General features: G+C 52.2%; 4 protein-coding genes across 13 annotated transcripts in view; 2 read left to right on the forward strand and 2 right to left on the reverse strand.

The window, feature by feature from the left end:
- NUP85 (nucleoporin 85) overlaps nucleotides 1–2,044 on the forward strand; it is a 41,000-nt gene extending 38,956 nt beyond the window's left edge. For 3 of the 4 annotated variants that reach the window (XM_075994742.1, XM_012778783.3, XM_075994743.1), the window contains 3 exons: nucleotides 499–650; nucleotides 1,385–1,486; nucleotides 1,852–2,043. In XM_075994742.1, coding sequence (XP_075850857.1) covers nucleotides 499–650; nucleotides 1,385–1,486; nucleotides 1,852–1,953 — 356 coding nt within the window. In that variant the 3' untranslated portion in view covers nucleotides 1,954–2,043. Of the gene's footprint in view, nucleotides 1–498; nucleotides 651–1,384; nucleotides 1,487–1,851 lie in introns of all 4 variants that reach the window. The other variant, XM_012778779.3, reaches the window with a different exon arrangement.
- A 744-nt stretch (nucleotides 2,045–2,788) lies between these two features.
- Nucleotides 2,789–17,865, reverse strand: GGA3 (golgi associated, gamma adaptin ear containing, ARF binding protein 3). Of its 3 annotated transcripts, none has more exons than XM_012778774.3 (17): nucleotides 17,659–17,865; nucleotides 12,200–12,284; nucleotides 11,993–12,068; nucleotides 10,091–10,189; nucleotides 9,240–9,363; nucleotides 8,855–8,958; nucleotides 8,649–8,729; nucleotides 8,206–8,343; nucleotides 7,540–7,621; nucleotides 7,332–7,448; nucleotides 6,816–7,061; nucleotides 6,410–6,480; nucleotides 5,838–6,157; nucleotides 5,487–5,704; nucleotides 5,049–5,218; nucleotides 4,818–4,928; nucleotides 2,789–4,568 (listed from the first exon to the last, which is right to left on the reverse strand). In XM_012778774.3, exons 1-17 carry the CDS (start codon nucleotides 17,696–17,698, stop codon nucleotides 4,458–4,460), a joined length of 2,193 nt encoding a protein of 730 aa, XP_012634228.1. In that variant the 5' UTR covers nucleotides 17,699–17,865; the 3' UTR covers nucleotides 2,789–4,457. The 3 variants fall into 3 exon arrangements, 2 of the variants coding, with proteins under 2 accessions (XP_012634228.1, XP_012634232.1); XM_012778778.3 differs by lacking the exon at nucleotides 17,659–17,865 and adding an exon at nucleotides 17,212–17,489; XR_001157529.3 differs by lacking the exon at nucleotides 2,789–4,568 and having other exon boundaries at nucleotides 5,049–5,153.
- A 98-nt stretch (nucleotides 17,866–17,963) lies between these two features.
- On the forward strand, nucleotides 17,964–20,942 carry MRPS7 (mitochondrial ribosomal protein S7). 2 transcript variants are annotated; one of them, XM_012778785.3, is made up of 5 exons: nucleotides 17,964–18,088; nucleotides 18,625–18,816; nucleotides 18,916–18,979; nucleotides 19,331–19,510; nucleotides 20,325–20,942. In XM_012778785.3, the coding sequence occupies exons 1-5, from the start codon at nucleotides 18,006–18,008 to the stop codon at nucleotides 20,544–20,546; spliced, it is 741 nt and encodes a 246-aa protein (XP_012634239.1). In that variant the 5' UTR covers nucleotides 17,964–18,005; the 3' UTR covers nucleotides 20,547–20,942. The 2 variants fall into 2 exon arrangements, with proteins under 2 accessions (XP_012634239.1, XP_012634240.1); XM_012778786.3 differs by having other exon boundaries at nucleotides 19,343–19,510.
- MIF4GD (MIF4G domain containing) lies at nucleotides 20,844–25,630 on the reverse strand. 4 transcript variants are annotated; one of them, XM_012778787.2, is made up of 6 exons: nucleotides 25,496–25,630; nucleotides 24,480–24,611; nucleotides 22,734–22,843; nucleotides 22,401–22,556; nucleotides 22,221–22,313; nucleotides 20,844–21,664 (listed from the first exon to the last, which is right to left on the reverse strand). In XM_012778787.2, exons 2-6 carry the CDS (start codon nucleotides 24,559–24,561, stop codon nucleotides 21,437–21,439), a joined length of 669 nt encoding a protein of 222 aa, XP_012634241.1. In that variant the 5' UTR covers nucleotides 24,562–24,611; nucleotides 25,496–25,630; the 3' UTR covers nucleotides 20,844–21,436. The 4 variants fall into 4 exon arrangements, with proteins under 4 accessions (XP_012634241.1, XP_012634242.1, XP_012634245.1 ...); XM_012778788.2 differs by lacking the exon at nucleotides 25,496–25,630 and adding an exon at nucleotides 25,372–25,495; XM_012778791.3 differs by lacking the exon at nucleotides 25,496–25,630 and adding an exon at nucleotides 25,367–25,391.
- Between the last annotated feature and the right edge of the window lie 1,228 nt (nucleotides 25,631–26,858).

The following is a 26,858-nucleotide window of genomic DNA, read 5'->3' on the forward strand; positions in this document are numbered from 1 at the left end:
GTAAGACTGTCTCAAAAAAAAAAAAAAAAAAAGTTATCAGGAGATCTGTCATTGATACAATACTTATTCAATTCACAACCCATATCCTGATTACATCAGCTGTCCCAGTAAGGTCGTGTCATGTCTCTTTTTTTGTGCTGCTTTGTTTGTTTTTGGAGACAAGGTCTCACTCTGCCTGGGCTAGAGTACAGTGGTGTCATCATATCTCACTGTAGCCTCAAACTCTTGGGCTCAAGCAGTCCTTCTACCTCAGCCTCCCTAGTAGCTGGGCCTACAGGCACATGCCACCACCCCGGCTAATTTCTTTTTTTGTAGAGACGGGGTCTCACTGTGTTGCCTAGGCTGGTCTCAAACTCCTGGGCTTAAGCAATCCTCCCACCTGGGCCTCTCAAAGCACTGGGATTATAGACATGAGATATCACGCCCAGCCTTTTGTAGGTTTCACTTAAGCCATTTAACAGAATGTGGAGGTGACCTCCTGCTCTCCTTTCTTTACAGGAAAGTACCGTGAGTTCCACCGATTATATGGAGAGAAGCGTTTTGTTGATGCCGCTTCTCTTCTCCTGTCATTGATGACTTCTCAGATTGCCCCTCGGTCTTTCTGGATGACACTGCTAACAGACGCCCTGCCCCTTTTGGAACAGAAACAGGTAAAGGTTGAGTCAGCGGTAAATTTCTTCTCTACCTTTTGTAGTCCCAACAGTGCTTAGTTCTGTAGCTGCAGATGTACACGTGTTTTTTCCCAAGTAGTTGTGTATGTATGTGCATGCACACGTAGTCCTCCATAATACCCCCTCGGGAAATCCCACGTTCACACAAGAAAACTACTTACTGTGAAGCAGCTGTCTACCAACTATACTCAGCCCAGGGCCCTGACTAGAAGGGCCAGAAGTGAGAATCAGTAGCTGCTTCATCCTCCCAGGGCCTCGTTACAAAGCACATCCTTTGGAATGGCACAGAAGGAAGAACTGGGCCGGGCGGGTGGCTCATGCCTGTAATCCTAGCTTTCTGGGAGGCCAAGGTGGGCGGATTGCTCAAGGTTAGGAGTTCCAAACCAGCCTGAGTAAGAGCGAGACCCCATCTCTACTATAAATAGAAATAAATTAATTGGCCAACTAATATATATAGAAAAAATTACCTGGGCATGGTGGCGCATGCCTGTAGTCCCAGCTACCCGGGAGGCTGAGGCAGGAGGATTGCTTGAGCCCAGGAGTTTGAGGTTGCTGTGAGCTAGGCTGACGCCACGGCACTCACTCTAGCCTGAGCAACAAAGTGAGACTCTGTCTCAAAAAAAAAAAAGAACTTCTCTGAACTTGGGCCTGTGCCCTTCAGTGTGCAGGCCTTTCCTGGGGAACAGCTAAGCAAAGTAGTCTTTCTCCTCTAGGTGATTTTTTCAGCAGAACAGACATATGAGCTGATGCGGTGTCTGGAGGACTTGACATCAGGAAGGCCAGAGCATGGAGAACCTGATGCCCAGCAACTCCAGGTCATTTTAACTTCTGGTTGATGGTTGCACAAGGGAGGTTATCGAGATGGGAAAAGGCTCACTCTCTTGGGCTTCTCCTCCCTTTCCTTCCAGAAACACTGGCTCCTTATGAACTCGTGCCTTAGTTCTCCCTCAACCTGTAACTGACATGCCAACTTCTTTTAGGAGAAAATGGGCAATTCTAGTATTTTGGTCCCTATTTTTTTTCCTTTCCTGCCCTTCAGAGTGGCCCTTTACTTTCTGGAAGCTACTACTTAATGTTAAATGTTATCTCTCTGCCTCCTCTACCTTTGGATTAGGTGGGACTTTTGGGAACTTTAAGGAATCCTTCCTGCTGGCTCAAGCTGGTGCTTTCTGCTTTGCAGGATGATGACATAGAGACCACCAAAGTGGAAATGCTGAGACTTGCTCTTGCACGAAATCTTGCTGGGGCAATTATAAGAGAAGGCTCACTGGAAGGTTCCTGAGAGAGCTGCTTCAGTGTGGTATCTCTGTATGGTTATGTATATAGAGTTTTAAAATAAATGTTCTCTTTCGCAAATATAAGCTCTTATGGACCATTGTCCAGGCAGGGGGTTGTTATCTATGTCTACTCTGAACCTGAGGTAGTAGAAGTTAAGAAAATGCTTGTTTCATGTTCTCTTTGACATGGAACTGTCTTCCTGTGTCTCCTTAGAGAAGCCACTCCCAGAAGTTATGAAGTGTTATGATGAATACAGTGTCCTCCTCCCTATAATTGTAAATTTGAACAAGAGCCCTTGCGGTTTGTGCTTCTGAAAGCTTGCCTGACCTCAGATTCATCTGGAACATTCAATATGCTCTGACATTTTTGTTACCTGTTTTTTTAAAAAAAGTGTTCAGGGCCGGGCGCAGTGGCTCACGCCTGTAATTCTAGCACTCTGGGAGGCCGAGGCGGGTGGATAGCTCAAGGTCAGGAGTTCGAAACCAGCCTGAGCAAGACGCCGTCTCTACTAAAAAATAGAAAGAAATTAATTGGCCAACTAAAAATATATAGAAAAACTTAGCCAGGCATGGTGGCACATGCCTGTAGTCCCAGCTACTTGGGAGGCTGAGGCAGGACGACTGCTTAAGCCCAGGAGTTTGAGGTTGCTGGTGCCGCGGCACTCTAGCCTGGGTAATAGAGAGAGACTCTGTCTCAAAAGTACAAGTTCCTGGACACTTTTTTAAAACAAAAACCTCGGGCAACTCCAGCATAGCCTAACCCACCTACGTACCTTTGGAATTCACAGGTGGAACCTTCCCCATTGGGGTGAATGGTGTCTACATTAGAAGGATTCCAAGTAGGGTGAAAATGGTTTTATTTAACATGCAGCAAAACAAGGGCAGCAGAGTTGGTATATCCAGTACAGGTGTTTGCCACAAAGCAGTGACCTCAATAGTTAATGAGTAACACTCATAATTTTAATGTCTAAAGCTTATTATAACGATACATTTCCACATAGGAATCCCACAGACATTCCCAGGGCTGTAGAAGCCAGTCTCTGGAAAGCTCTTGGATTTATTCTTAAGTAGTGAAAATGATTCACTTTTTACCTGTCCTAATGAAGCAGTGAAACCTGCTTCCTAAAGACAGCAAGGGGAAGGGAGATGACCTCTTGATCCAGAGTAAGGGAGTCCTGCAAGGGGTGTGTGTGGGGGAATCAGGGAATGTGGTTTGTGCCACCTCCCTTTTTCCAGAGAGATCTGATCACTGAGCCCATCCAGCTGTGTGTGTGCTCTTCCCCCAACTTCTGTGGCAGCTGGTGTTTCTTTCCTGTTGCCTTGTCAGACCTGGTATCCCTGGCCCAGGGTTGCATCCACCTGTCAGAGCAGCTGGGGCCAAGCACTGTTGAAGCACATGCTCTGGTGACTTGGCTCAAGCATGGCTCTGATCTCATCACCTGCAGACCCAACATCTTGCTTACAGTGCCCCTTGGTAGCTGGGAATAGGGTTTCTGGGCAGCACGTCAGGACATGTCTAGTGCAACGTGCTTGACCCTGAGGCCTCTGGTGTCCAACCACACCACATGCCATCCGGTGGGAGGAGGCCAAAGCAGGACGCAGAGGGTGGTAGGAGTTGTCCTTCCCTTCAGAGACTCTAACGGGGAAGACAGCAGTTTATTTCATGCCAAGCAAGAGGTAGTGAGTAGGATGGCCTGCCCCACAGTTGGAGGCACGCTTTTCCCAGAAAGCTCACCTGCTTTTGGAGAAGGGAAAATATTGGTTCTCTTCATTTTCTTTCCTATTCCCTAGTTTAGGCTATCAGAAGACCAAGTTCTGTTTCTGCTAGGCTGAGTTCCATGTCCTGCTGAGATGTCCATAGGACATAGCATGCCACTGCCAGGGATAAGCGTGCAACTCATCGCTCAGTGGCCATTCCAGGATGCTGCTGCGCACAGAAGGTAGGGCCCCAGTGTACCATTTCTCACCCTGGGCCAAACACCATCTTGGGTTACTGGGCTTGGCCCACCTCCCTGAAGGGGGCAGCAGGAGCAGCACAGAATAGCAATGGGTGGGCGGGGCAGGGGCCCCTACAGCCTCTCAGGCTGCACCTCTGTGGGGTGTGAAGATGTGGTTCTTGTTGGGGTATAGGGGAGATGATACTCTCCTCAGAGATTCCCCCCCACCCCCCAGGGCTTCAGTGAATGCCAGTAAAAAGAAGAAAAAACCTACTCCAAGCCTGGGGTCCATGTTCCTAGGACAGTAGCGAAGTCGCCGGGACCACTCCCCACCCGACGGCATATGGCCACTTCAAGTCACACAGGTAGATAAAAACAGGTCCTCTTAGGGGGCCAAAAGAGTGGTTATCACAGCAGCAGCTTGGCTCCCAGCAGAAAGGCCCAGGACCCCGTTTCCATGTCAAAGCTATAAGCACTGTCATCAGGACATGGAGAATGACTGGACCAGAGCACTCCCCATCTTAGGGCAGCCTGCCTGGGCTTCAAAGTGAAGATCACAGCGTCCTCTGGGGTCATAGGTTTCCCCACTGCTCCACAGGAGGGAACTGGTCCACCTCGCCCACCTCCGTGCTCAGCTGCTCCCCCAGGGCAAAGGTCAGCCTATACCGAAGCCGCACCTTCTCCTGTGACAGAGGGCAGCAGGTGAGATCCAGCCTAGGTGGCCCCTCAGCAGGATGCCCTCTTCTCTGCTACCCTCTCACAGCCCTCTCTGTGTTAGAGGGATCATCCCCGTTCCCACCAGCCATGCTCAGCCACTTAAGCCAGGGTAGCAAAGGGATGTGTTAATGCCACAGGTCAGAGCACTTCAGGGTGGGAGGTATTGGTCTTGAGGTCATAATCTGGGGAGGACCCATGGGTTCTACCCTGCTCACCTTCAGTGGGTTGGCCAGCAACATGACCTGGGTAATGGCTGCAGGTGGCTGGATCGGGCTGAATGGAGAGAGTTCTGTCCCAGAGGGTGGCTGCAATTTCACTTTCATGGACTAAAGATAGAGAGGAGAAGCTCCTTTGAAGAGAGCAGCAGGTGCCCATGATGAAACCCAGTCTGATCCCAGTGGCTATACCCTGCTGTCCAGTGGCCGCCCTCTGGGAGCAGGGAGTACCTTGGGCACTGCAGCCTGCAGCACGATGCTCTTGACTGGCAAGGGCGCCGTATTCAGCATGGATACCACCACCACCAGCACGTCAGGCCGTCCTGGAGGACACTCCTTGGCAAAGTGGAAGAGGATGCGGAAGCCATTTTTATCATAGGCTGTCACGGGAAGGGCATTGCCTGCAAGAAGTCGGCACATGGATGTGGGAGGAGAGAGCCAAAGATACCCAACAGAGCCCAAGTGGTACCTGCTGTAGCCACAACTTGGGGGAGAGGGGCTCCCTGGCCATGGTAAATACAACACTCCCTCATAGAGTCTGGAAAGGCTGACACAGCAGGCAAGCAATCCCCACCGGGCTCTAAGGAATCACCACAAGGACCCACCCATCGCATGCCCCACAGTACTGCAGCTGTGGGCCCCACCTCCCTCCCCACCTCTAACACCTACTAGGCTTGATCGATTCCAAGGGCACGTGGACACTGGCCAGGGAGAGCTGGGGCCCCTTCATGGGGCTGCCCTGAGGCTGGAAGGCCAGTGGCTGGAAGAGAGGGCTGCCAGGCCCAGTGGAGAAGGGCAGGAGAGGCCTGGCTGGAGTAGTGGGGATCAGGGGGGTGGCCGCAGCCCCAGAGGAAAAGTGGGAGGCAGGTTTCACTAAGCCTGATGTCCTGGGAGGCAGGAAGACAGAAGGCAAGTCAAAGGGCAAGCCAGATGTGTTGGGCCAAAGGGGATCCTCCCCCCAACCTCTGGTTCTGCCATGCCCAGCCATCAGCAACCCCACCCTCCTCTCCCACTCATTACACTTTGGCCTCTTCCAGAAGCTGATCGAGCGCATCCAGGTGGTGCAGGGTGGTATCACCCAGTGCAGAGCTATGATGATCAGGGACAGCAGGCTCAGCCTTTGGGGCCAAAGCTGGGGCCAGTCCAGTAGAGAACAGGAAGGAACCCACACCGGGGGCAGGAACGCTGGCTGGGACCACAGGGGCTGGGAAGGGAGGCAGCAGTGGAGCTTGGGAGTTGCCTGAGGAGGGGGCTGAGGGCTGGAGCAGAGGAGCATCTGAGGAGCTGCAGGCAGCAGGCCCTGGCGTGGGGCTGAAGAAGTCCAGGTTGGACTGTTCACTCTGTGGGCAACGGAAAGGGCAGGTGAGCAAAGGCCAGGGAGGGCCTGCTGCAGGTGGCAAGGGGCGTAGCCCTGCAGCCACTGGCCCTCTTCCACCAGAGGCGCTGGAGGTGTGCAACCCCGCTGGGCAGCACTCTGGAGGGAAGGGACAACACAGACCCCAGCTGACTGTAGCCAAGAACCAGTCAGAGATGAGACTAGTAAGTGATGGTCCTCAGACACTTTCGTGATGCCACCATCAGTGTGCCCCTACCTGGAACAGTTGCCATTGGCTATTTCCAGCTGACTCTTTGGGAGGAACATTAGGGGCTGGGTCAGTGAGGCCTGAGAACAGAGAAAGGAACTCCATGAGAAAAGGCTCAGGTGACAAGTGATACCAATGGGTGAAGGGGTGGGGAGCTCTTTAGGCAGTCTCCAGAGGGCTCCCCTCTCCCTTCAGGGAGAGGGGAACAGGGCCCACCGTGGAGTCTACTGGCAAGACTGCCCTGGTGTTCTCAAGGGTCAGTGACCTTGACTGTGTTCCCTACAACTGCAGGCTCTTTGCCCACCCCTGATAAGCATACTGGGACACCTTCAGGCTACCTCCTGATGCCACCGACCCTTCTTCCTCTGAGGGTTCCACCAGGAGAAACACCTTTCGGCCTCCCTCTAGGACGTACCCAAGCAGAGCAGCTCCTCGTCCAGCAAGGAGAGGGCATTGTTTGTGCTGTTGGGCCCCAGGAGGGCCTCGGCCTGGCTGGACGAGCGGCTGCGTGGAGGGCCTGAGGTCTGGGGGGGAGGAGGGAGGATCGGGATGCCTGAGGAGGGTGGAGTGGGTGCTGGAGCCGACGTAGAGGATGGACTATTCAGTGTGTCCAACTCAGCAAGATCGATGAGAGTGCCTTGGTTACTGGAGTGATTGTTCCCTAGATGGGCAAACAGAGAGGACAGGGGTTGTTCTAGTGGCTGCACAGGAGGAGGCAGGATCCTGGGCGCAGCGGTTGATGATCCAGCCTCTGGCCCAGTCCAAAGGCATTTCTGCCGAGGAACACTAAAGCAAGCTGAAGGAGGCAGGGCAAGCACTTGGAACAGTTGAGAAGCCCTCAGGTCCTGTGGAATGCTACGGTGGTCAGCTCTACCCTTGCTGTGTGGCAGGGAGTCAGGGGGGCCCAGAATGGGGAACCAGAACATTTTACCTTCGGAGTCAGGCATTGTTGAGGTAGCCACCTCGCCATTGATGACCTGCCCTCCAATAATTGTTTTGTAAGAGTTGATGACTCGGGAGAGGTTGTCACTGGCCTGCAGGATGTCCCCTGGAGCAGAAAACAGACTCCTTATACCTGGCTATGACAACTTACCCACCAACACAGACAAATTCCTGGCTCATCCTCAGTCCTCACTCACCCAAACTGTTGTCATTGTCCTCTGTCTCACTGGCTAGTTTAAATAACGTCCGCCTCTTGTTCTCACACCTATCGAACAACTCCTAAAAGAAACCCAGACATAAAAAATCACAACTGCAAAGGCCCTCAGAGATGATGTGATCTGGCATTCATGACCAGAAAACAAAGATCCTCAGTGCACTATGATCAATTACTGGCAGCACTGGGACCAGAGCACACGTCTTCCTGCCACCACACCATGTCCCCCAAGACATCTGTGTAGACAGTCGATCACATGGTTGGAGAAGGTCAGTAAGTCCCTTCCCATCTCCCAGGCTGGCATGTACCTCAGAACTCAAACTATCCACCCAACCACATCAGCATCGGGGTCACAGGGATGCCCTTGAGGCAGTAAGGAAAGGTGCACAGCAGTGGTGAGCACTGCAGGCAGTCTCTGGAGTCACACAAGCAGGTTTACACCTGGCCCTTCTATCCCAGGTTAGTTAGCAACCTCAGGTGTTAGATGAGGATGCCACCATTTCTGTGGCCACTATGCAGATGACTCAGCCGTGAATGCCAAGCATGTAGCCCAGTGTCGTCAATGGGCAGGCACTCAGCACAGGCTGGTTCTGGACGTTCCTGCAGAGCAGCCCCGTGAGGCCGGCTCTTCACCCGAGGGTGGGCCTACCTTCATGAGCTCTTTATCTCCCTCTGAAGAATCCTCGCGGCTGTAGTGGAGCAGCATCTCGCTGAGCAGTTTCACGTTGTTGTTGACCTCCTCTAACGTATGCAGACGCTTGGTCACCTTCTGAATCCGCGCCTCGTCCTGCCCATCAGCGAGGATCAGGAGAAAGAGAGCTCAACAGTTGGTCTTCCCACTCCCACCAGGCAACATAAGCACAGGGGCTTGGTTCCTGGGACCCAATCTACAGTCCTTTCACAGCAATACTCTTCCCAGCCCTCCTGTGCTCTTCCCTCCTATGCTCTTCCAGAAGCCCTCCGAGCCTCAGCTGCCCTAGGTAAGGGCTGGCAGTAGGGGGAACAAAAGAGGCCTGACATCCAGTGAAGCAGCAGCTTCTGCTGTGTGCGTGGCTTCTCCACCCCATATCTGAAGGACCAGGGCCCACTCACTTCCTTCACCATGGACTTGATCAGCTTGTTGGCTTCTTGCAAGTCATCTGGGTTTTTGCTTTTCAGCAGCTTGGCTAAAAGCTGGAAGAGGAGGACATCAAAGGTAAAGGGAGCATGCCTGCTCCCCGAACCACCAAGCAAAACCACCTTCCCCCTGCTGCTGCCACCTCAAATCTGAGAAAACCCCAGACCTAGATGTACTTTACCTTGGATTTCTCCTCATCATCAAAAACAGGGTTTTTGGGACGAGGTGGTGGAGAGGGGATCAGCGTCCTGTCCACAGGGATTGGTGGGTCAGACTGCACTATGCCTGAAAGGGCACATGGGGGCAGAGCGAGTGCTCAGGCTGTGGTCACCGTGTCACCCCTGCTCATACACCAAGGGCCACATCCCTGGGATCAAGACCTGCAAGAGGGTGCAGGGCAGGCTGCTCACACCTCATCCCATTGAGACCCTGCTGAGCTCTACCCTGGGAGCAAATGCGGTTCTCTTCAGGAGGGAAGGAGTCAGGAGACACCGAATTCCCTTCTCTTCTTTGCCTTGGCTGGCTTTCAAGGGCTGCCTTGAAACTAAAGGAAGGTAGACACATACCCTGTCTCTTCAACATATGGTAGGCATCCTTGATCTTTGCTTCTTCTGGCAGGGCCATGGTCCAGCTATAAAGCAGCTCGATGACCTTGGTCTTCACTTTCTCAGACACCCTGTCCCCCAGGTACTAAGCAGCAAAACAAAATGAGAGAATCTAGTAACTGCAGTTTGGAGGCAGAGAAAGTGTAAGGCTCCCCTCCCAGCAATGACACAGTTGCCTGTTAGTCACAGGCCTCAAGCCTACTCAACACCAGCAGGTGTTAAGGTATGTGTGAAACAGAGCAGGGGAGGGGAGGGGCCTCCCTGTGGCCTGGCTGTGTCCATCTAGATAGTCTGTGGTTAGGCAGGGGGCCAGGAGCCAGTCACTGCATTTCCGTACACAAGCTGCCAAACCACAACTGCATTTAATCTTGAAGGAGGTTCATAAGCATGTCTTTAGCATGAAAAAAAACCTGCTTTAAGTGAGTACCCAGAGCTACGCAATCCTGGCATGCAACAGAACCTGGCTGGCTGAACAGCTGAGTGATGAGGGAGCCCAGCTCCTCATATTCACGTAAGAGAGGCAAAAAAAAAAAAAAAAAAAAAATCCCCAACTGCTATATGCTAGGAGCTACTCAGGCCCTCACCCCAGGCACTCGTACAGCTACTGTCGCAGCACCTGTCACATACAGGCTGCCTGTCCACATGTTCTACTTGGTCTCCATCACCTCCAGGGCCTCACTCTCTGAGGGCAAAACACAGAGCATCTCAGCTCTGTGGGGATGTGATGTGGTTGGGCAGTGAAAGCCATTAAGATGGGAGATGGGGAGAAACATAAGAAGTCCCTAGAAGCAAGGAAACTGCCAGTGACTGACCTTTGGAGAGACGACTTTGATTAACTCATTCAAAAAACGGAACTTTCCCACTTCATTATGAAATCTCCTCCCACAGTTCTTCATACATGCCTCCAGCACCTACAGCCAAACAGAGGAGCTCAGTGAGACCTCACCTGACAACAGTGCTAAATAAATGCCCCAGATGAAGGAACTCACCATGGAAAGCAGCCTGCACCACCTTCCACCCTGGGGGGCAGTGCAGGTTAAACAACTGGCTCACACAATTGCAAATCTCTGCTGGGGAAGTTACGCTGGGGTTAAAGTAAGAAACTCTGAGACCCAGACACCAAGGCAGCCTGGATGCCAGTCCTGGGAGTAGCCTTCCTTAAAGGCTCTGGCCTCCTATTTTACATAGGTCCAGGGACAAAGTCTCTCTGACTCAGGGTCCTTTCCACAAGTTGACTGACATTAGGGGGAAAGAATGTTTAAATCTTGTTATTGTCAGTCTAGATGACACCACACCCCCCACTCTCATGTCCCTAACATGCTTCCCTATGCCACTCGTGGCCCTGGCACTCACACAGTTCGTAATGAGGAGTGCACACTCCAGAGCTCCCTTTCTTGGCTTCTGTTTTTATTTTTAAAAATTTCCTTTCTTTTTTTTAAGGCTTCTTTTTTGTAAAGCAGGGTTTCTCAACTGTGGACTGCCTGACATTTTGGGGCAGTCATTCTTTGTTGTGCATGTGTCCTGTGCATTACAGAATGTTGAGCATCTAGTGGCATTCAGAGAGGAACAAGATGCCAGGCAGTACCCCACTAGATGTCAAGAACACTCCCACCCTGATGTGTGACAACTAAAAATGTCTCCAGACACTGCAAAATGTCCCCTGGGGGGCAAAATCACCCAATGTTAAGAATCATGGTTTTTTGTTGTTTTTTTTTTTGAGACAGAGTCTCACTCTGTTGCCTGGACTAGAATGCTGTGGCGTCAGCCTAGCTCACAGCAACCTCAAGCTTGTAGGCTCAAGCGATCCTTCTGCCTCAGCCTCCTGAGTAGCTGGGACTACAGGCATACACTACCATGCCTGGCTAATTTTTTATACATATATTTTTGGTCATCCAGCTAATTTCTATTTTTTTAGTAGTGACAGGGTCTCTCGCTCTTGCTCAGGCTGGTCTCGAACTCCTGAGCTCAGATGATCCACCAGCCTCGGCCTCCCAGAGTGCTAGGATTATAGCCATGAGGCACCGCACTGGCCAAGAATCATTGTTATAAGTCTAAGCTCTACAGCAAACATGAGAGAGATGCATGTGCTAAGTGCTATTTCCTGTCTTCTATCTTTCCAGGATTCAAATGTAGTCAGGGCAGAACCCTATATTCCTCAGGACTCAGCTGCTCTCTGGTCTAGGGAGAGCCTGGAAGCACCTGAGTGCCACGTACTGCTCCATGTCTTCAGCTCCCTTAGTCTGAATGAACTGAAGATCTGCCCTACGGCCACACCCAGAAGCTCAACACTGCATTAATAACTGGCATTGTATTTAACTACACAACAAATGATACCCACTTCACTTTCTTCAGCCGGCCTACTTAACTGTCAAGACAGCTCTGTGGGCATCTCTTCAAGAAGGCTTTGCTAGCCCCATGCTGGGCTTAGGGCCCCTGCCTGTGGGCTCCCCGCCTCCACACCTCTGCCTCTCACATTGACCACGTGGCTATCTGGCAGAGAAAGCACCGAAGTCACCTTCGAAGCACTAGTGCTGGACACGGTGCACACGTGTGGAATGGCTGACTGGACATGTTCTAGATATAGTTTGTATCAAGGACTTTCTGCGAGCTTTTGGGCATGAACCCTGAGAACCACCAAGACCCCAATGGATACATGAGGAAGGGTCCAGACAGGTGTAGATTCACTGCTTTCATCTTTACAGTGAAGAACCTACCGTCAGGGCCTGGACCGCCTCCCATTCCTGCGGAGACTGGATCTTGTGGGCCAACAGTCGGACAGCGATCTGTGGCCTAGGGGACAAGCAGACCACAGTCTCAGTACGATGGCCCTGGGGCCATCTGGCTAGCCCCACTTTGGCCGCAATTTTTGACTTTCCTAGTCAGTTCTCTCTCACTTGCCCCATTAGAGCGTTGAGACTTACCCTTCAAGCTCTTTGTTGATCTGATCACAGAAGCCAATTATGTATTCCCAGTCCTCCTGGCGGTTGGAAGGATTGGTGGCTTTATCTTGGGGTAGACCAAAGAAAAGGATAATTGTTATGAAGAGCAAGGAGGATGCAACAGATGTTTCCTCCACAATTTTTATTTTTCTTCTCCCTTCCCTCCTCTCTTCTTCACAATTTTTAGGCAGTAAAATTTTGCTTCCACATTTATTCTCTAATAGAGAAGCCTCAATAGTTCAATCAGACAGCAGTCAAAAACAAATACTGCTTTCTGTCTACTATTTTAAAAATCAAAAATTTGAAAGAAAACAAATTTTCAACCTCATGGAGCTTAGAGATGATGAAGCCACTGCATTCCAGTCTGGGTGACACAGTGAGACTCTATCTCAAAGAAAAAAAAAAATTCTAGGCACTGAATGCAAAGTTCTCTAATATTTGGTTTGGGCCCCCCTCCCTGTTATCTATAGAACATGTGGTTACAGAGGATAGCCCAGCTGAGGGTGGCTAAATGGGCTCCCTTCTCTGATTCAGATCTGGAGTCTGTCTCTAGAAAGCACTCTCAAGCTGTTTTCTAAATTTAGGGCTTCAGGTTCAGAAGACAAATGGAAGGCTGAACACGTAGATCCTTTAAAATTTAAAACACCCATGCTCTTTACGCAGATTTCCATAAGGAGCAAAAGCAGAACGTCAGAGCCACCTCTGAGGGATGCTGTTAAAAGTGTCTGAATTCTGATTTCTCATGATTGTGGGTGTTTTCTTAACTTTAAAAATAACCTGCTGGAAGACCAAATCCTACCAGTGACACCGGCCCCTTGACTGGGAACAGGGCTCCAGGGCTCTAAGCGGATACCTCCCCCAAGCAGAGGGAAGGACCACTAGACCCAGTGCATACTGCTTCCCAGGTCAGGGCTGGGCCTACCTGGTAGCTAGCTAGCGTTTCTGCTCTGGCTGCACGGGGAAGATTCTGATACTTTAGGTTCATATTCAGAGGACAAGGTCTGTCCTCAATCCTGAAAGAGAATTACCAAGCACTTCAAAATGGCAAGCTTGAAGGGAGGGGAGATTAATTTAGTCAAAGGTGGCCATATGGGAAGAAATCTGGCAATCCTGCATTGATTGCCACAGTGACCCACTAGCTATCACCTTCCAGAGAAACCTCGAGTCTCTTCCACCATGTCTGAGGTCTGCTCAGGCATTAGTGTGGCTTTGTTTCTAATCCTTATCATTTGAGATGCTTAAAGTTCTCACATGACACCAAAAGGCTGCAAGATACAAAAATAAGATGGTCTGCAGTGCCATACCCACCTCCCAACACTATTATTTTAAGAGCAGTGATACACCTCGTGATAGGAGAGAAATTAGCCCACTCACTTCTACTGTTCACAACAGGAAAAGCATCTTCCAAATACAGAGTAAAATGTGGACCAACCCTGCACCCCCGCTCCTCCCCCCACAGCAATGGGCATTCACCACACACCACATTCTTCACAGGCCTGTTAGAGTTCCTACAGCATTTGCACTTCCAAGAACACTCCCTCCTACTTTTCACTTGTGTTTATTTCTCTAGAATCCCACTTTCTTTCACCTGATTAGACTTTCCTAAAGCAAATCTGCAGGGAGCTCTCTGCCTACACAGGGGCACAAAAAGCCCCGGTTTCTGAATATCTCCTCCGGTTTCTGAATATCTCCTCCGGTTCTCCAGCCAGCCCAGCAGACCACCCACAGGAATGGGAAAAAACCTCTGGGAATAATTCTAGGTGATTCGATCTCTCCATCTGCCCACTGCTTCCTGCAGCAGATGCACGCAACCTTCCACCCACTCGACATTCTCCTTCACCTGGAACAGAGGTGACACCAGAGCCTCCCACTGCAGCCCCTGCCTTCTAGAACCGCCCCCTGGGTTCTGCTCTGACTCATGGTTTTTGTCTATTTTCAGGTCTCTGTTGAAAGCCTCATTCTCTTCTGTTTCTGTTCCTCTAGATTTCCTTTATTGCTCTCATTTTCAGCTGAATCCCATCACTATCCTAGACTCTCATGGGACTTTAACATGGTATGTAAGAATGGAAAGAGCAACATTGGCTACCCCAACCCAACATTGCTCAGATAGTCCAGAGAAGACAAGCTCTATGTAGCAAATGACAAACAAAAGAGCAGACGCAAGAACATGGGCTGGAAAGGGTCAGCCTTCAAAAAGGTAGGGTCCTGAATCAAAAGAGAAACCTAGCCAATCACCAGGTCTTTGTTAGGCACCCACAGACAATGAAGCAAACAGCATGCCAGACCCTGGATGGACTACAGAAAAAGTACAAGACACAGATTCTATCCTTAAGGAGGCTGTGCTTGTCTGGTTCAACACATCAGGAAAAAAAATCAGTGCACAAAACAAGACAGTGCCCCCACCTCAGACACCCAGGTTAGAACCCCCACCGTTGACGACTCCTTCCCTCTCCTCACCCATTACCTTCAGTCCTTTCTTATCCCTGCCCCAACCCCACCCTACTTCTCACTGGCTTCCAGAACTTCTGTTCTAACCCACTCTACATGTAAAGCCCTTTATCAATCCTCCTAAAACACTGATTTCATCAAGTAAAGGAGGAATGGGGACATGATAACCATAGAAATTTAACTTGTGCTGGAATTCAAGATTTTCCAGAATTTTGTCCTAAATTCTCAATTTTATCTCCCACTGTGCCCTTAAGGAACTTCCTGCCTGAACCAGCCAAACATCTGTTACTATGTGCCTCAAACAGGTTTGTTTTCTCCACATCGGCATCTAGTGTTTTCTTTGCCAATTTTTCCCATTCTTTAATGCCTAGCTCGAATGTCATCTCATTGAATCATTTTCCATTCCCCTTATCCCCAACTTCTTAAAGAGACTATATTTTAACACTTAAGGCTCCTGCCTCGTATCTTTTGTTTTTTTAAGAGATGGAGTCTTGGCCAGGTGCAGCAGCTCATGCCTGTAATCCTAGCACTCTGGGAAGCCAAGGCAGGAGAATCTCTTGAGCTCAGGAGTTCAAGACCAGTCTGAGCAAGAGGGAGACTTCGCCTCTACTAAAAATAAAAAAAAAAAGTTGAAAAATTAGCTGGGTGCGGTGGCACACTCTGTAGTCCTAGCTACTCAGGAAGCTGAGGCAGGATGATTGCTTGAGCCCAGGAGTTTGAGGTTGCAGCGAGCTACGATGACACAACTGCATTCTAGCCCAGGTGACAGAGCAAGACTCTGTCACAAAGAAAAAAAAGAGAAGATGGGGTTTTGCTCTGTCACCCAGGCTGGGGTACAGTGGCATGATCATAGCTCACTGCAGCTTCCAACTCCTGTATTCAAGCGATCCTCTTGCCTCAGCCTCCTGAGTAGCTGGGATTATAGGCGTGTACCACCATGCCTAGCTTGCCTTGTATCTTTATTTAAGAATGCTTTATCCACTCTACCATCACCTCCATCCAACTAAAGGCAAAAACTGCTTGAACTTCCTAATTCCCATAACACCTGACATAGCAGGTACTCCTTAAATTGACTATGGTAGGGCTTTAGAGAAGGCTGAAGTAATCAAGAAATGGTCTGTAGGGAAGGAGAATCCGAGATGGGTTTTGAAGCATTTAGTTGAGCAAAGGGGAGCAGAGGTTCCAGGTAAAGAAAGCAATATGTGTTGGTGGGCCAAGTTATCAGGAAGCCACACACCAAAAAAGAGAATAACCAAGGCCATATTACAGGGGTGGCAGTCGGTTTGGCAGCAGTGGAATGACTTAACTAAACAGAAGTGCTCTTCTGGGAGCAGAATGAAGAACAGACTAGGGAGAAGGAGGAAGAGACCTGAGACTCTGGGCCAAGCAAAGGCTTCTGCAACAATTCAGGTAGACCATGGGATAACAAAGACCTTAACTAAGATGGTGCTGAACCCCCAAGTGCTGGTTCATTCAACTGGTACAGTTTACACCATTACGTCATTAGAACTGTGAAAGTAAACAGAGGGTAATTAGATGTAAGAACTCTTAACACTGCCCCAAATGTAACTCTAAGGGAAAAGGTCAAATGCCAATCTCAGCTCTACAGATACCACTCTATTCACCTTCTCCACACTTCCTCAAAAACAGGTGTGTCTGTCTCCTATTTCAAAACATAACTCTAAATACAGCCTATTAAACTCAGCTTAGGTCACTTAAGTTGATCTAATATCCCCCATTAACATCTGCAAATCAAACTAATTCTACTGTGCTAATAATAACCAGTTGGGTGGTTCTGGACAAGTGATTTGACTGGAATCAGGATGTCCTCTTTTTATGAAATTGTGGCCGTAGTACCTGCTTTGCTAGGATATTTGGTAACGAATTTAATGAATGTCTGCAGAGTACTTTGAGCTCCTTGGAGAACAGTTCCATATGTACAGAAGGCTTTATGACCTGCCTTCAACTGCCGATTTTGCAAGTGTAACCTTACTCTCCCTTTTGGGATGTGATCCCCTTTAAACCTACGTTCAGCCTCCTGATTAAATGAGAAAACAGCCTTCACCTCCAAGGGCCCAAAGGCCCTACTAAATAAGAGACCGCAGCACAAGGTACTACCTAGGCATCTTATCTGCCTCATCACCCAATTTCTGACTTCACTTAAAGAGGCCTCCAGGTGGTCTTGTTTAGGAAAGTTCACTTAACTCCTCAGCAGAGTACCACCCGCTAACAAGGTTAATCCAGTATTTCCTTGGTAGCAATGTGAATTAGCAATTACAGCAATTATGCCTCTATAGTTATGGCTTCAGCCTGTGCTTCTCAGCTTTACTCAGTAGGTCATCAATGGACTCATTACGATATTCAAGCGTGTGCGCGTGTGTGGGTGAGAGAGTGAGAGAGAGAAGGGGTGGGGAGAGGGTCCCCAACACCGACATAACCATGGTTGGTCACTGCAGGAAAAAGGCAGAACTCTGTTCTCTGCCTATCATCGCTGTCGTTGAAAAATTATTCTCACTTCAAGCATTTTGCCTGAGCAAAGCACTCACTTCCAATATATGGTCACAATTCCGAAGCTTCCAGGCGTGTGGGCACGGTCGGCAGCACCTACCACTACCGCAGCTTCGGCCCAAATCCAGAGCTTTTCCCTTCGTCAAGGATTGCGGCGCAAGGGTACCGGAGTTACCGCCGGGCGCGGCCCCACCACAATCTCCCCAAAGCGCAGGTGCATATCAGCCCGAAGAACTTTGCTGTCACTTCCCTCGAGCCTACGAGAGCCCGACAGGACCCCGAGTTCTCGCCGCCGCGCGCGGGAGCTGGGGCCCGGCTAGAGCCAGGGCTCCCTGCTCCGGAAGGGGCGTGATTGCGGACGCTCGCGGCGGAGGCGAGCTCAGGCGCGGGCTGCCAGGCGGCGCCGCTGCAGAGCCCGGGGAGGGGACATGGGGGTGAGGAGGGGGGCGGCTCGAGGGCAGGCAGAAGCGGCCGCGGGTACTCACTTAGCCAGGATTCCAGGCTCTCCCCTTCCGCCTCCGCCATATTGCAGCCGCCCGGGCCGGCCCTGCGGCTTCAAATCTCGCGAGAGTCTGTACGGGAGGAGCCGGGGCGGGGCCTGCATGGGGGCCTGAGAAAAATGAGTGCCGCCACCGAGGGTTGCGCCAGACTGTGACGGATATTGAGAGGGCAGGTAGTTCCTTTGGCTCGTCTTTGGACCCCTAAGTGAAAGACTCTAACGCCCAGATCAAAGGGGTGAAACTCAAATTTAGGACCCTGTGGATTCTTTAACGCGTCATTTGCTCAGGCGCGCCGCGGGCAGTCCTGGTGGGGGTCCTCGCGGCCTGCCAAGATGGCTGCCTCCGCTGTGAAGGGTGTTCGAGGGTGGTCGAGCCTGCCGCTGGTCGCGCGTCGTGCTGTCTTGCGGCTTCCAGGGTGAGAGGGCGGCGGGCAGCTAGAGGCGCCGCTTGAGTCTTCACGGAGGGACCTGCGGGGAAGGAAGGGGACCATAGGCAGGCCGCGTGAGGCCCTGGAAAGAGCCTTGCCGTGGGAGCCAGGATATCTGCTTCAAGCTTCTTAACTGCGTGACTTTGAGCCGATCTGAAGGCTTAGTGACTACGCCTCGCTTAAGGGGTGTGGCTGATTTAGGGTTCTACCTCAGAACTGAACGTGCGGACCCCTGGTAAGGAGCTAAGAGCTAGGATCGTCTATGTATCAGGAGGTGGGGGTAGAGATGTATAGGCGGGGAGTCTAATCTTACCGTTCGCACTTGATAAGGAGACTCCCCGCCTGTTAGGGGAGGTCCTCCTACCTCTTGAAACAGGAGCCAAAGTTATTGCACTTCAGGTTTAGTTGGTGTTCCCCGCACCGCTCTCCCTCGTCGGCAGCTTGGCAAACATGCCTATTGTTAAGTCAATCTTATTCACTTGTGTAGTCAGCTTTAGCCTGCCTCCTCCTCTTCCCCCTCCCAGGGTAACCCAGGTGCGGTGGAGCCGCTATGGTCCTGAATATAGGGATCCCAAGATTGACAAGGAATATTACCACAAGCCTGTGGCCGAGCTAACTGAGGAGGAGAAGTATGATCAGGAACTCAAGAAGACCCAGCTCATCAAAGCTGCTCCAGCGATGAAAACAAGCTCTGTTTTTGAAGACCCAGTGATCAGGTTAGATGGAAACAGACACTCTTTTTCCAGGGAGGGTCTATGGTAAGGATTCCATGATACAATCTTGGAAAGCTAAGCATGTTGTTTTTATCCTTGAAGTAAATTCACCAACATGATGATGAAAGGAGGAAACAAAGTACTGGCCAGATCCCTCATGACACAGGTAAGCAGTACCTCCTTCCTCTTTTCTCTGTGACTTTGTACATGGTTCTTTCAGTTTATCTTAAGAGATAATGGATTCGTATACCTATCATTAAAGTTAACTTCTCTGCAAGTTTGGGGGCTTTAATGAAGTCCTGCAGGAGTCAGTAACTGCCATCTCCCCACCCCTCGCAAACCTCAGTCCTCTCTCAGTCCTTGTCTAGCAAAGGGGCAGGCACTTAAAAACTTTGTCTTGGATGTGCTGAGGGAGGAGCTGCACTGCCATGGAAGAACCAGATGATGGGAGTAAAGAGCAAGGTATTAGCTGGGCTGAGTAAGCCCTCTGGGAGCCTGGGACAGCCTCTTCCATCAGATTCCTTTGCAGACCCTGGAAGCTGTGAAAAGGAAGCAGTTTGAGAAGTACCATGCTGCTTCTGCAGAGGAACAGGCAACCATCGAACGCAACCCCTACACCATCTTCCACCAAGCACTGAAAAACTGTGAGCCTGTGATTGGGCTAGTACCTATCCTCAAGGGTGGCCACTTCTACCAGGTGAGTGGCCAGGGCAAGAAAACAAGGGCTGCCCACATGTGAAACAAGATGGGGAGTGGGAGAGCCCAGAGTTGGGCCAAGATTCATAGCTCTCTAGAGACTGGACTGTCAAAATCTACTCCTTGAGTCCTGTAGTGTAAAAATCTCAGAAGATGGAAAAGGAAGAAAGCAAAGAAATATCTAAATGACATCTTCTGAGAGTCCCTGCTCTCCTATATGTCCAGCATCTTGTGTATCCTAAACTGTAAAGTTCTCCTGGTGAGAGACTGCTTCTGTCCTGTCTTTACACATCAGCATCTAGCATAGTGCTTGACCCCAGACTGAACTAGGCAGCTCTTTCATAGCCTTTAGTTATTATTTCATTTCATAAGTGGGTTTTCTTCTCTTTTTTTTCCAATATAAACTCCATAAGGATAGGGACTTTCTCAGTGTTTGCATTTCCAGTGTCTGGCACAGTACCTAGCACATAGTGAGGGCCTGGCAAATGATTCTTGGACAGAGGGTCTTTTTAGGCACCGTGGTCTGAGGTGGCTAAGTCACACCAGCGGATGGTGCTTTTCCCATTTGGTACTTGTATCAACTTGGCAGAGCTTCCATTTCCAAGGGAAAGAGGCCAGTGTCTAACAAGTATCTGCTGAATGAACGTATCTTATGTCTGCTACACCCAGGGTGAAAAGACAGGACCCTTTCCTCAGAAACCTTACCAAAGCTGGCCCAGAGGAAACATGTGGCCACTCCTTAGAGCTCAGGGAGGCAGGAGGCCCCAGTCCTGTCAGGCCCCTGGACCAATCTGCTTGTGTCCTGTCTTACCCAGGTCCCTGTGCCCCTAGCTGACCGACGTCGCCGCTTCTTGGCCATGAAGTGGATGATCACTGAGTGCCGGGAAAATAAGCACCGGCGAACACTGATGCCCGAGAAGCTGTCACACGAGCTGCTGGAGGCTTTTCACAACCAGGGCCCTGTGGTCAAGAAGAAGCAGGACATGCACAAGATGGCAGAGGCCAATCGTGCCCTGGCCCACTACCGCTGGTGGTAGCGGTTCTAGGCGAAACCCAGGGCCCTCTGCTGCAAGAAAGTGTGAGCCACTGCCACACTGAAAAATGCCTGTGGGTTAAGGACATAGTTCGTTTTTAAGGGTGGGCAGGCCTTACAGGGAGGATGGAGCAGCATGTTTACTGCCCATTAATCCTTTCTTTGAGGCTAGAACTTGCTCTACCTGCCCCATACCTTGTTAAGATGGAACATACCAATTTGAGGATTCCTCCAAAAAACTCAGGGCCCAGTCTTTTCCCTCAGCTTGAGGTGGACCTTTGGATGATATAAAAGGAAGCAGTTTTAGTATCAGCAAAGATTTATTAGAAAGTTCTCAAGCTGACCTGCCATAGCATGTGACGACGGTACTACCGTTCATTAAAACTGAGTGGAGGACATATGCTTGTTTCCAAAGTGGTCCTTGTACAAAATGTATAAAAAGCAGTTTCTGGTGTGACTTGTGCTATGCTTTTGCCCCTTCACATCCTAAAGCATCCCACTGACATCCATGGTTACCCATTTTATGGATGGGGGAACTGAGGCACCAAGGTAGCTATTGTACCAGTGATTACATGGTGCAGCACTTGATAAGAGTTGCCCTTCTCTGCCTGGCCCAGGTGGGAGAGAGAGGCAGACGGGACTGTGCAGAAGGGGGACAGCCTTGAGCCCAGATATCTGTTTGTCATCTTCCCCAACCCCTGAGTGTGGGGGGTGGGAGGGGCAGGACCACAGCATCAGTGGGAACATCTCACTGGGAGATGAGAAAGTTTAGAAGGGAAGATGCTGAAAGGCTTGAGGGGTTAAAAGTCTTTGGGACAGAGATTCCACTGCCAGCTTGGGCGGTGGACAGAAAGAAGGCCAGTGCTACTGGTGAGGAAGCCCTGATGTGGAGGCCTAGTCTGAGACCTCGCTGTAGTAGTACTTGTGGGCAGCCGGGGTCGTCTTCCAGCCGGCCGCCCGGAACTCAATGATCTCCAGCAGCAGCAGCTGTGCCAGGGAGCTGAGGCCGGTTGGGAGCAGGAAGCCATCCCGGATCAGGACAAAGAGCTCATCCATGCGCTGCCCATTCATCTTCTCCAGCTGCTCCCCGACGCGGTGCAGCTGCAGCACCAAGCAGTCCACCTGCAGGGGCAGCGGGTGACCCTGGTGAGCTCTGGGCAGGGCCAGACAACAACACAGAGCATTTATTTGCCATGTGCCAGGCACCGTGCTTTGCCCTTTACACTCACTTTCTGCTTCATCCTGACACCGAGTGGGTGTTACCCACACCTTGCATAGAAAGAGACCAATTCAGGGAACTGCCTAAAATCCCTCACCTGGCCATGCTAGACTCGAGCCTGTCTCCGAACTGCTTCTTCATCCCACTTTTCTGCCTCCCCGCACTGCCTGACCCTGGTTTGGTTTCAGGGCCATCGGTACCCCCAGCTGCCCATGGCGCTCACCATGCCTGTCATGGGTTTCCTACTGGGAAGGAAGCTGCTGAGCCAGTAGGTTTGGCTGCTCTGTTTTGGATAAATTCCTGACCTGGCAGCTTGTCCTGTAACTGTGACAGGCCTTAAATACCCCCACCAGGCTCCTGCCCCAGAAGTGATGCCCTCGAAGGCCTCCATGGATGGTGGGCTGGCACTCTGGGCTGAGTCAGACTGCCCACCCAACGGCCTTTGCCAGGGCCTCTCACCTCCTCCTCCTTGCTCAGACTGTCGGGCTGGGCCAGCCGGAAGAGGCAGTCGTAGACAGGGTTCACCAGGGCCATCATGGGCATGTTGTTCACCTGGGGGGAGTGGGGGAGGGTCAGAGCACCGGGCTTGGTGACTGGGGGACTCCATCTCTGCTTCCCAGGGTGGCAGCAGGGCCTCACCCTCAGGTAGTCAAAGATGTTGCAGATAAAGGTGACATAGCAGACCCAGCCCTGCAGGGAGCGCGCTCGCAGCTGCTCCCGGGCCTGGTACTCCTGCTGCAGTCGGTTGAGGAGTCCACGGCGGAAGACACTCTGGCCTGCTTGTTTACTCTCTGCCTGTGAGCCAGGAAGAGGATGGTGAGGGCCAGGGCGGTGCCCTTGCAACCCCACCCGTTCTGTGTCTCTGCCGTTGAGCTAGACCCTTTGCATCTCTGTCCTGCGGGCCAGGCCTGCTGCCCACTCCTGAAGCACCTTCCTCAAAGCAGCTCCCTTCACTCTCCCAACCCTCCCGACCTGGATGATGGCGTAGCACATGCGTCCTGCTTCCTTGCTGAACACACAGTCCTGCAGAGAATGGTCCACAATCACATTGGCCACTTTCTCCAAGTCCACAGCACCTGGATCTAGAGGTAGAGACACGAGGGGAGTCTAGAGCTGCTTCATCACCACATTTGCCTCCACCTGCTTCTCGAAGGATTGGAGCTATTTGCAACAGAGCTCTCCCATCACATGCTTAGATTTTTTTTTTTTTTGCTCAAGAAACCGAAAATCTAGACACACTTAGATTTAAAGAGATCAGAAAGTATATAGACGGCCAGGTGCAGTGGCTCACGCCTGTAATCCTAGCACTCTGGGAGGCCGAGGCGGGAGGATTGCTCAAGGTCAGGAGTTCAAAACCAGCCTGAGCGAGACCCTGTCTCTACTAAAAATAGAAAGAAATTAATTGGCCAACTAAAAAATATATATATATATATATATATATATATATATATATATATATATATATATTTAGCTGGGCATGGTGGCGCATGCCTGTAGTCCCAGCTACTCAGGAGGCTGAGGCAGAAGGATCGCTCGAGCCCAGGAGTTTGAGGTTGCTGTGAGCTAGGCTGATGCCACGGCACTCACTCTAGCCTGGGCAACAAAGCGAGACTCTGTCTAAAAAAAAAAAAGAAAGTATACAGAGGAGGACAGAAACCACACACAGGGGCCGCCCCCGAGGTCGGCCTCCTAGTTACCCAATTAGAGAAAGCAAGGAGGGTTGTGTGGCTGGTAGAGACCTATCCAAGGAAGAATGCTGGTTTCTCAGGAACACATCTTTTCCTGGCACAAGGTTGAAGAAGGAACACTGAACGACAAGTCTCCAACTGCAATGTCACAGCAGAAAGTGTTCTTAGAATACACACAAACCCCTGACAAGAGTGGGCCACGCAGAGCCTCCCCCACAAGCCCGGCTTGGCATGTGATGGGCATTGCTGGTTGTTAGCTGAAGACGGACTTCTGTCCTGAGCGTTAGAGGCAAGGCATCGGGCCAGGGCAAGTGATAGAGTTACTCTGCCAAGCCGAATACTCCAACCTCGGTCTCAAGGCAGGCAGCTTTCCACATTCAAGAGCGCTGGCTGCAGCAATGCAAAAGCCAGCAATTCAAATGTACGGGCTTAAAGGGCAGGAACTGTGTTCTCTTCCATGGGTACTTAAAAAAAAAAAAGGCTGTACATACTGCGGGTGACTCTGTGATTCATACTCCCCAATACTGGCCTAAATGCCTGTCTTCCAGTTCGGGAGTTACGTCATTGACTCCTATTCTCAGAACAGAAGGTGGCACACGCCTGTAATCCTAGCACTCTGGAAGGTCCAAGCACTGGCCTCGCTTGAAGCCAGGAGTTCGAGACCAGCCTGAGCAAGAGCAAGACCCCATTTCTACTAAAAATAGAAAACTTGGCTAGGTATGGTGGCATACGCCTGTAGTCCTAGCTACTCAGGAGGCCGAGGCAGGAAAATTGCTTAAGCCCAGGAGTTAGAGGTTGCTGGGAGCGAGGATAATGCCAAGTCACTCTAGCCCAGGTGACAGAGCAAGACTCTGTCTCAAAAAAAAAAAAAAAAAAATCTCAGTTTGTTCAACTAGAAAATGAAAAAACAAAAGAACAGAAGGGAGGGGCGAAGCATCCTCCCCCATCCACAGCTCAGCCCTCTGGTGCTGCCCCACACGGCCCTTCTCTGCAGCTCCGGACCCCAGCTCAAGAGGGGCTCCACGCTCACCTTTGAGTGCTGTCTTCAGCAGCTGCTGGGTTTCTGCGTCAAAAGACTGGATTTTATACTCCTCTCTACTGGGCTCCCCCATGACCGTGCAGTCCCAGCAGCTCTTGACCGGGCTGGGCCTCCTGACTGCACCTGGGGAGCAGAGGACGCGAGGGGAGAGGCCTCAGGTGTGTGGCAGAGGGCCGGTTCCCGTTCTGCAGGCTCTGGGTGAGGTTGGCCAGCGCTTGGGACAGGTGCTCCCGGGCGGTCACGGCATTCAGTGGTTGGCCGAGGGCCCACAAAGCTCTGCTTCCTGCGGAGACTGGGCACCAGCCAGGCACCTGCTGTTCAGCTTAGGGAACCCCACGCTTGTGGGATTACACAAGAGTAAAGAGATGAAGGATGAACGCGCCCCTCTGTGTCCCAGCAGGAGGCAGGACACCAAGGTAGATTTTGGGGGCGTGGATAGGTGGACTTTAGAGTTGCCTAAATAAATTGGCCTGGAAGTTGCTGGCTCAGCACGATCCGGGCGAGTGACCAGTCTGGGGGCTCGAAGCTGCGGGGCTCTGTCCCAGCGGAGTTCCACGCTCCTCTGCCCAACCTTCTCAGTCCCCAAACCCACCCCTGCAGCCCCGGGCTGGGGCCGGCCGCGTGGGTGGCGGGAGCGGGCGCCCCGTCTGCCGCCCCTGTCGGTCAGAGCCCGAACTCCCACGGTGCCGGCAGCCTCTCCCCGGGACAGACTGGTTGAACTGGCCTCCCGAGTGGCAGAAACCCGGGCCCACCCAGTCGGGACTCCTAGCTCCCGAGCTCCATTCTGGATCCTTCCTTCTAAAGGGGGAAGGGGAAGCGGGACGGTGAGCCGGGAGGCAGGACCCCCTGGAGTCGCCCCTTTGGCCAACCAAGGCGACCTTACGGGTCTCCAGACCTCGGCGGCTCCCCCACGCCCGGAACGCCCTTCCCGGCCGCGCGGGCCGGCAGCGGAGCCCGCTGTCCCGCGTCCCGCCGGCGGCAGGGGCGGCGTGGGCGCCACGACCCACCTGCCGGGCGCGTGCCCGGGCCGCTCGGCGGGCAGGGAGCGCGCGCCGCGGAGCCACGGCCGCTCACGACGTCCTTGCGCGGCGCGGGGCGGGGCCGGCTCGCCGGCGCCCCCTGCCGGGGCCCCGCGCACCACCCGCCCGCGCCGAGGCGGGATCCCCGGCGTGGGCCGAGGTGGGGCGGGCTGCGCGCGGCACTTCCGCGACACTGCCGCCGTCGCGCCCCGCCTCACCAGGCGCAGCCCGGCCCCGTCCCGGACCAGGGCGGCTGGCGGGCGCTGGGCCGGACTCGCTCCTCAGCCCTCGGTCCCGCACGGGCTCCCCGCCCTGGCACTCCCCTGGGCTCAGGTGAACTGAGGCAGGAGGAGCCTCGGAGGGCGCGGTCGGAGCCGGGTGGCAGCACCTTCCCAGGGCATACCGCGTTGTCCCGCTCCCACCCACCCAGCCTGCCAGGGCTGGATCAACCTGGATCCCCCTCTCCTACTCCAAGCACAACACTGGGATGAGTTGCAGATCTAGGGGGCAGTCCTGGAGAAAAGGCCCCAGTTGGCAACCTGCGGCCTTCCAGGTTTTGGGAGTGCCCTTGAGGCAGCACAAGTCCCCTGGCCCTGACTTTCTTGGCTGGAGCTGCTCAGACAACAGGGTCAGCCTGGCATCTGCCCTGGTTGCAAAAGGGCATCCAGAAGGTTGACAAGAACTGCCACCCTCGCCACCACTTAGACAAGGGTGAAGTGCTGATGGCGCCTCAAGCTGCCAAAGTTCTCACCTCCCATTAAAAGAGCCACCAGAGTGGTCACTGGAAATGAAGGAAGAGAACTTGCAGCTGCACCAGAGTAACCAGTGAGGAGAGAGGAAGAGAATAAACTTTACTTCAATGGAATGTCATAAAAAATACATTCAGGCAGCTGCCTCCCCACAGCCCCAAGCCTTGAATGCCAGAAGCCCCAGCTGCAGCCAGGACCTTCAGAATTGGCAGCCAAGAGCCCGGAAGCCTGGGCATTTGGGGACCAGAAAGACCACAAAGTCCCAGACCAGAGACAGGGAAGGAGGGTGTGAGAAGGAACCCAGGACCCAGCCCCCAGGGCCTGCTCCAGCAGGTCCTTCCTCGGTGACAGGGCCACCGCTGGTGGGAGAGGCAGAAGCAAGGGCAAGGCAAGGTCCTGCTGCTCCCTCCCTGCTCCTGCTGTCAGCGCGTCCCCACAGGCGGGCGGGTGGGTGGAGAGGGTGTCGCTGTGTTCTGTTGACCTCTCCTCTGTATCTAGGCAGACACCCGTGGGGTCCCTGTGTCCTGGTAATGCTCTAGGTCCCAGTTGTGCCTCAACAGGCTGTATGCCCAGTCCCTTCCTTTTGCTATCCCGTCACTGGG

Source organism: Microcebus murinus, chromosome 18 (assembly GCF_040939455.1).
Source record: "Microcebus murinus isolate Inina chromosome 18, M.murinus_Inina_mat1.0, whole genome shotgun sequence".
Classification (NCBI taxonomy): Eukaryota; Metazoa; Chordata; class Mammalia; order Primates; family Cheirogaleidae; genus Microcebus; species Microcebus murinus.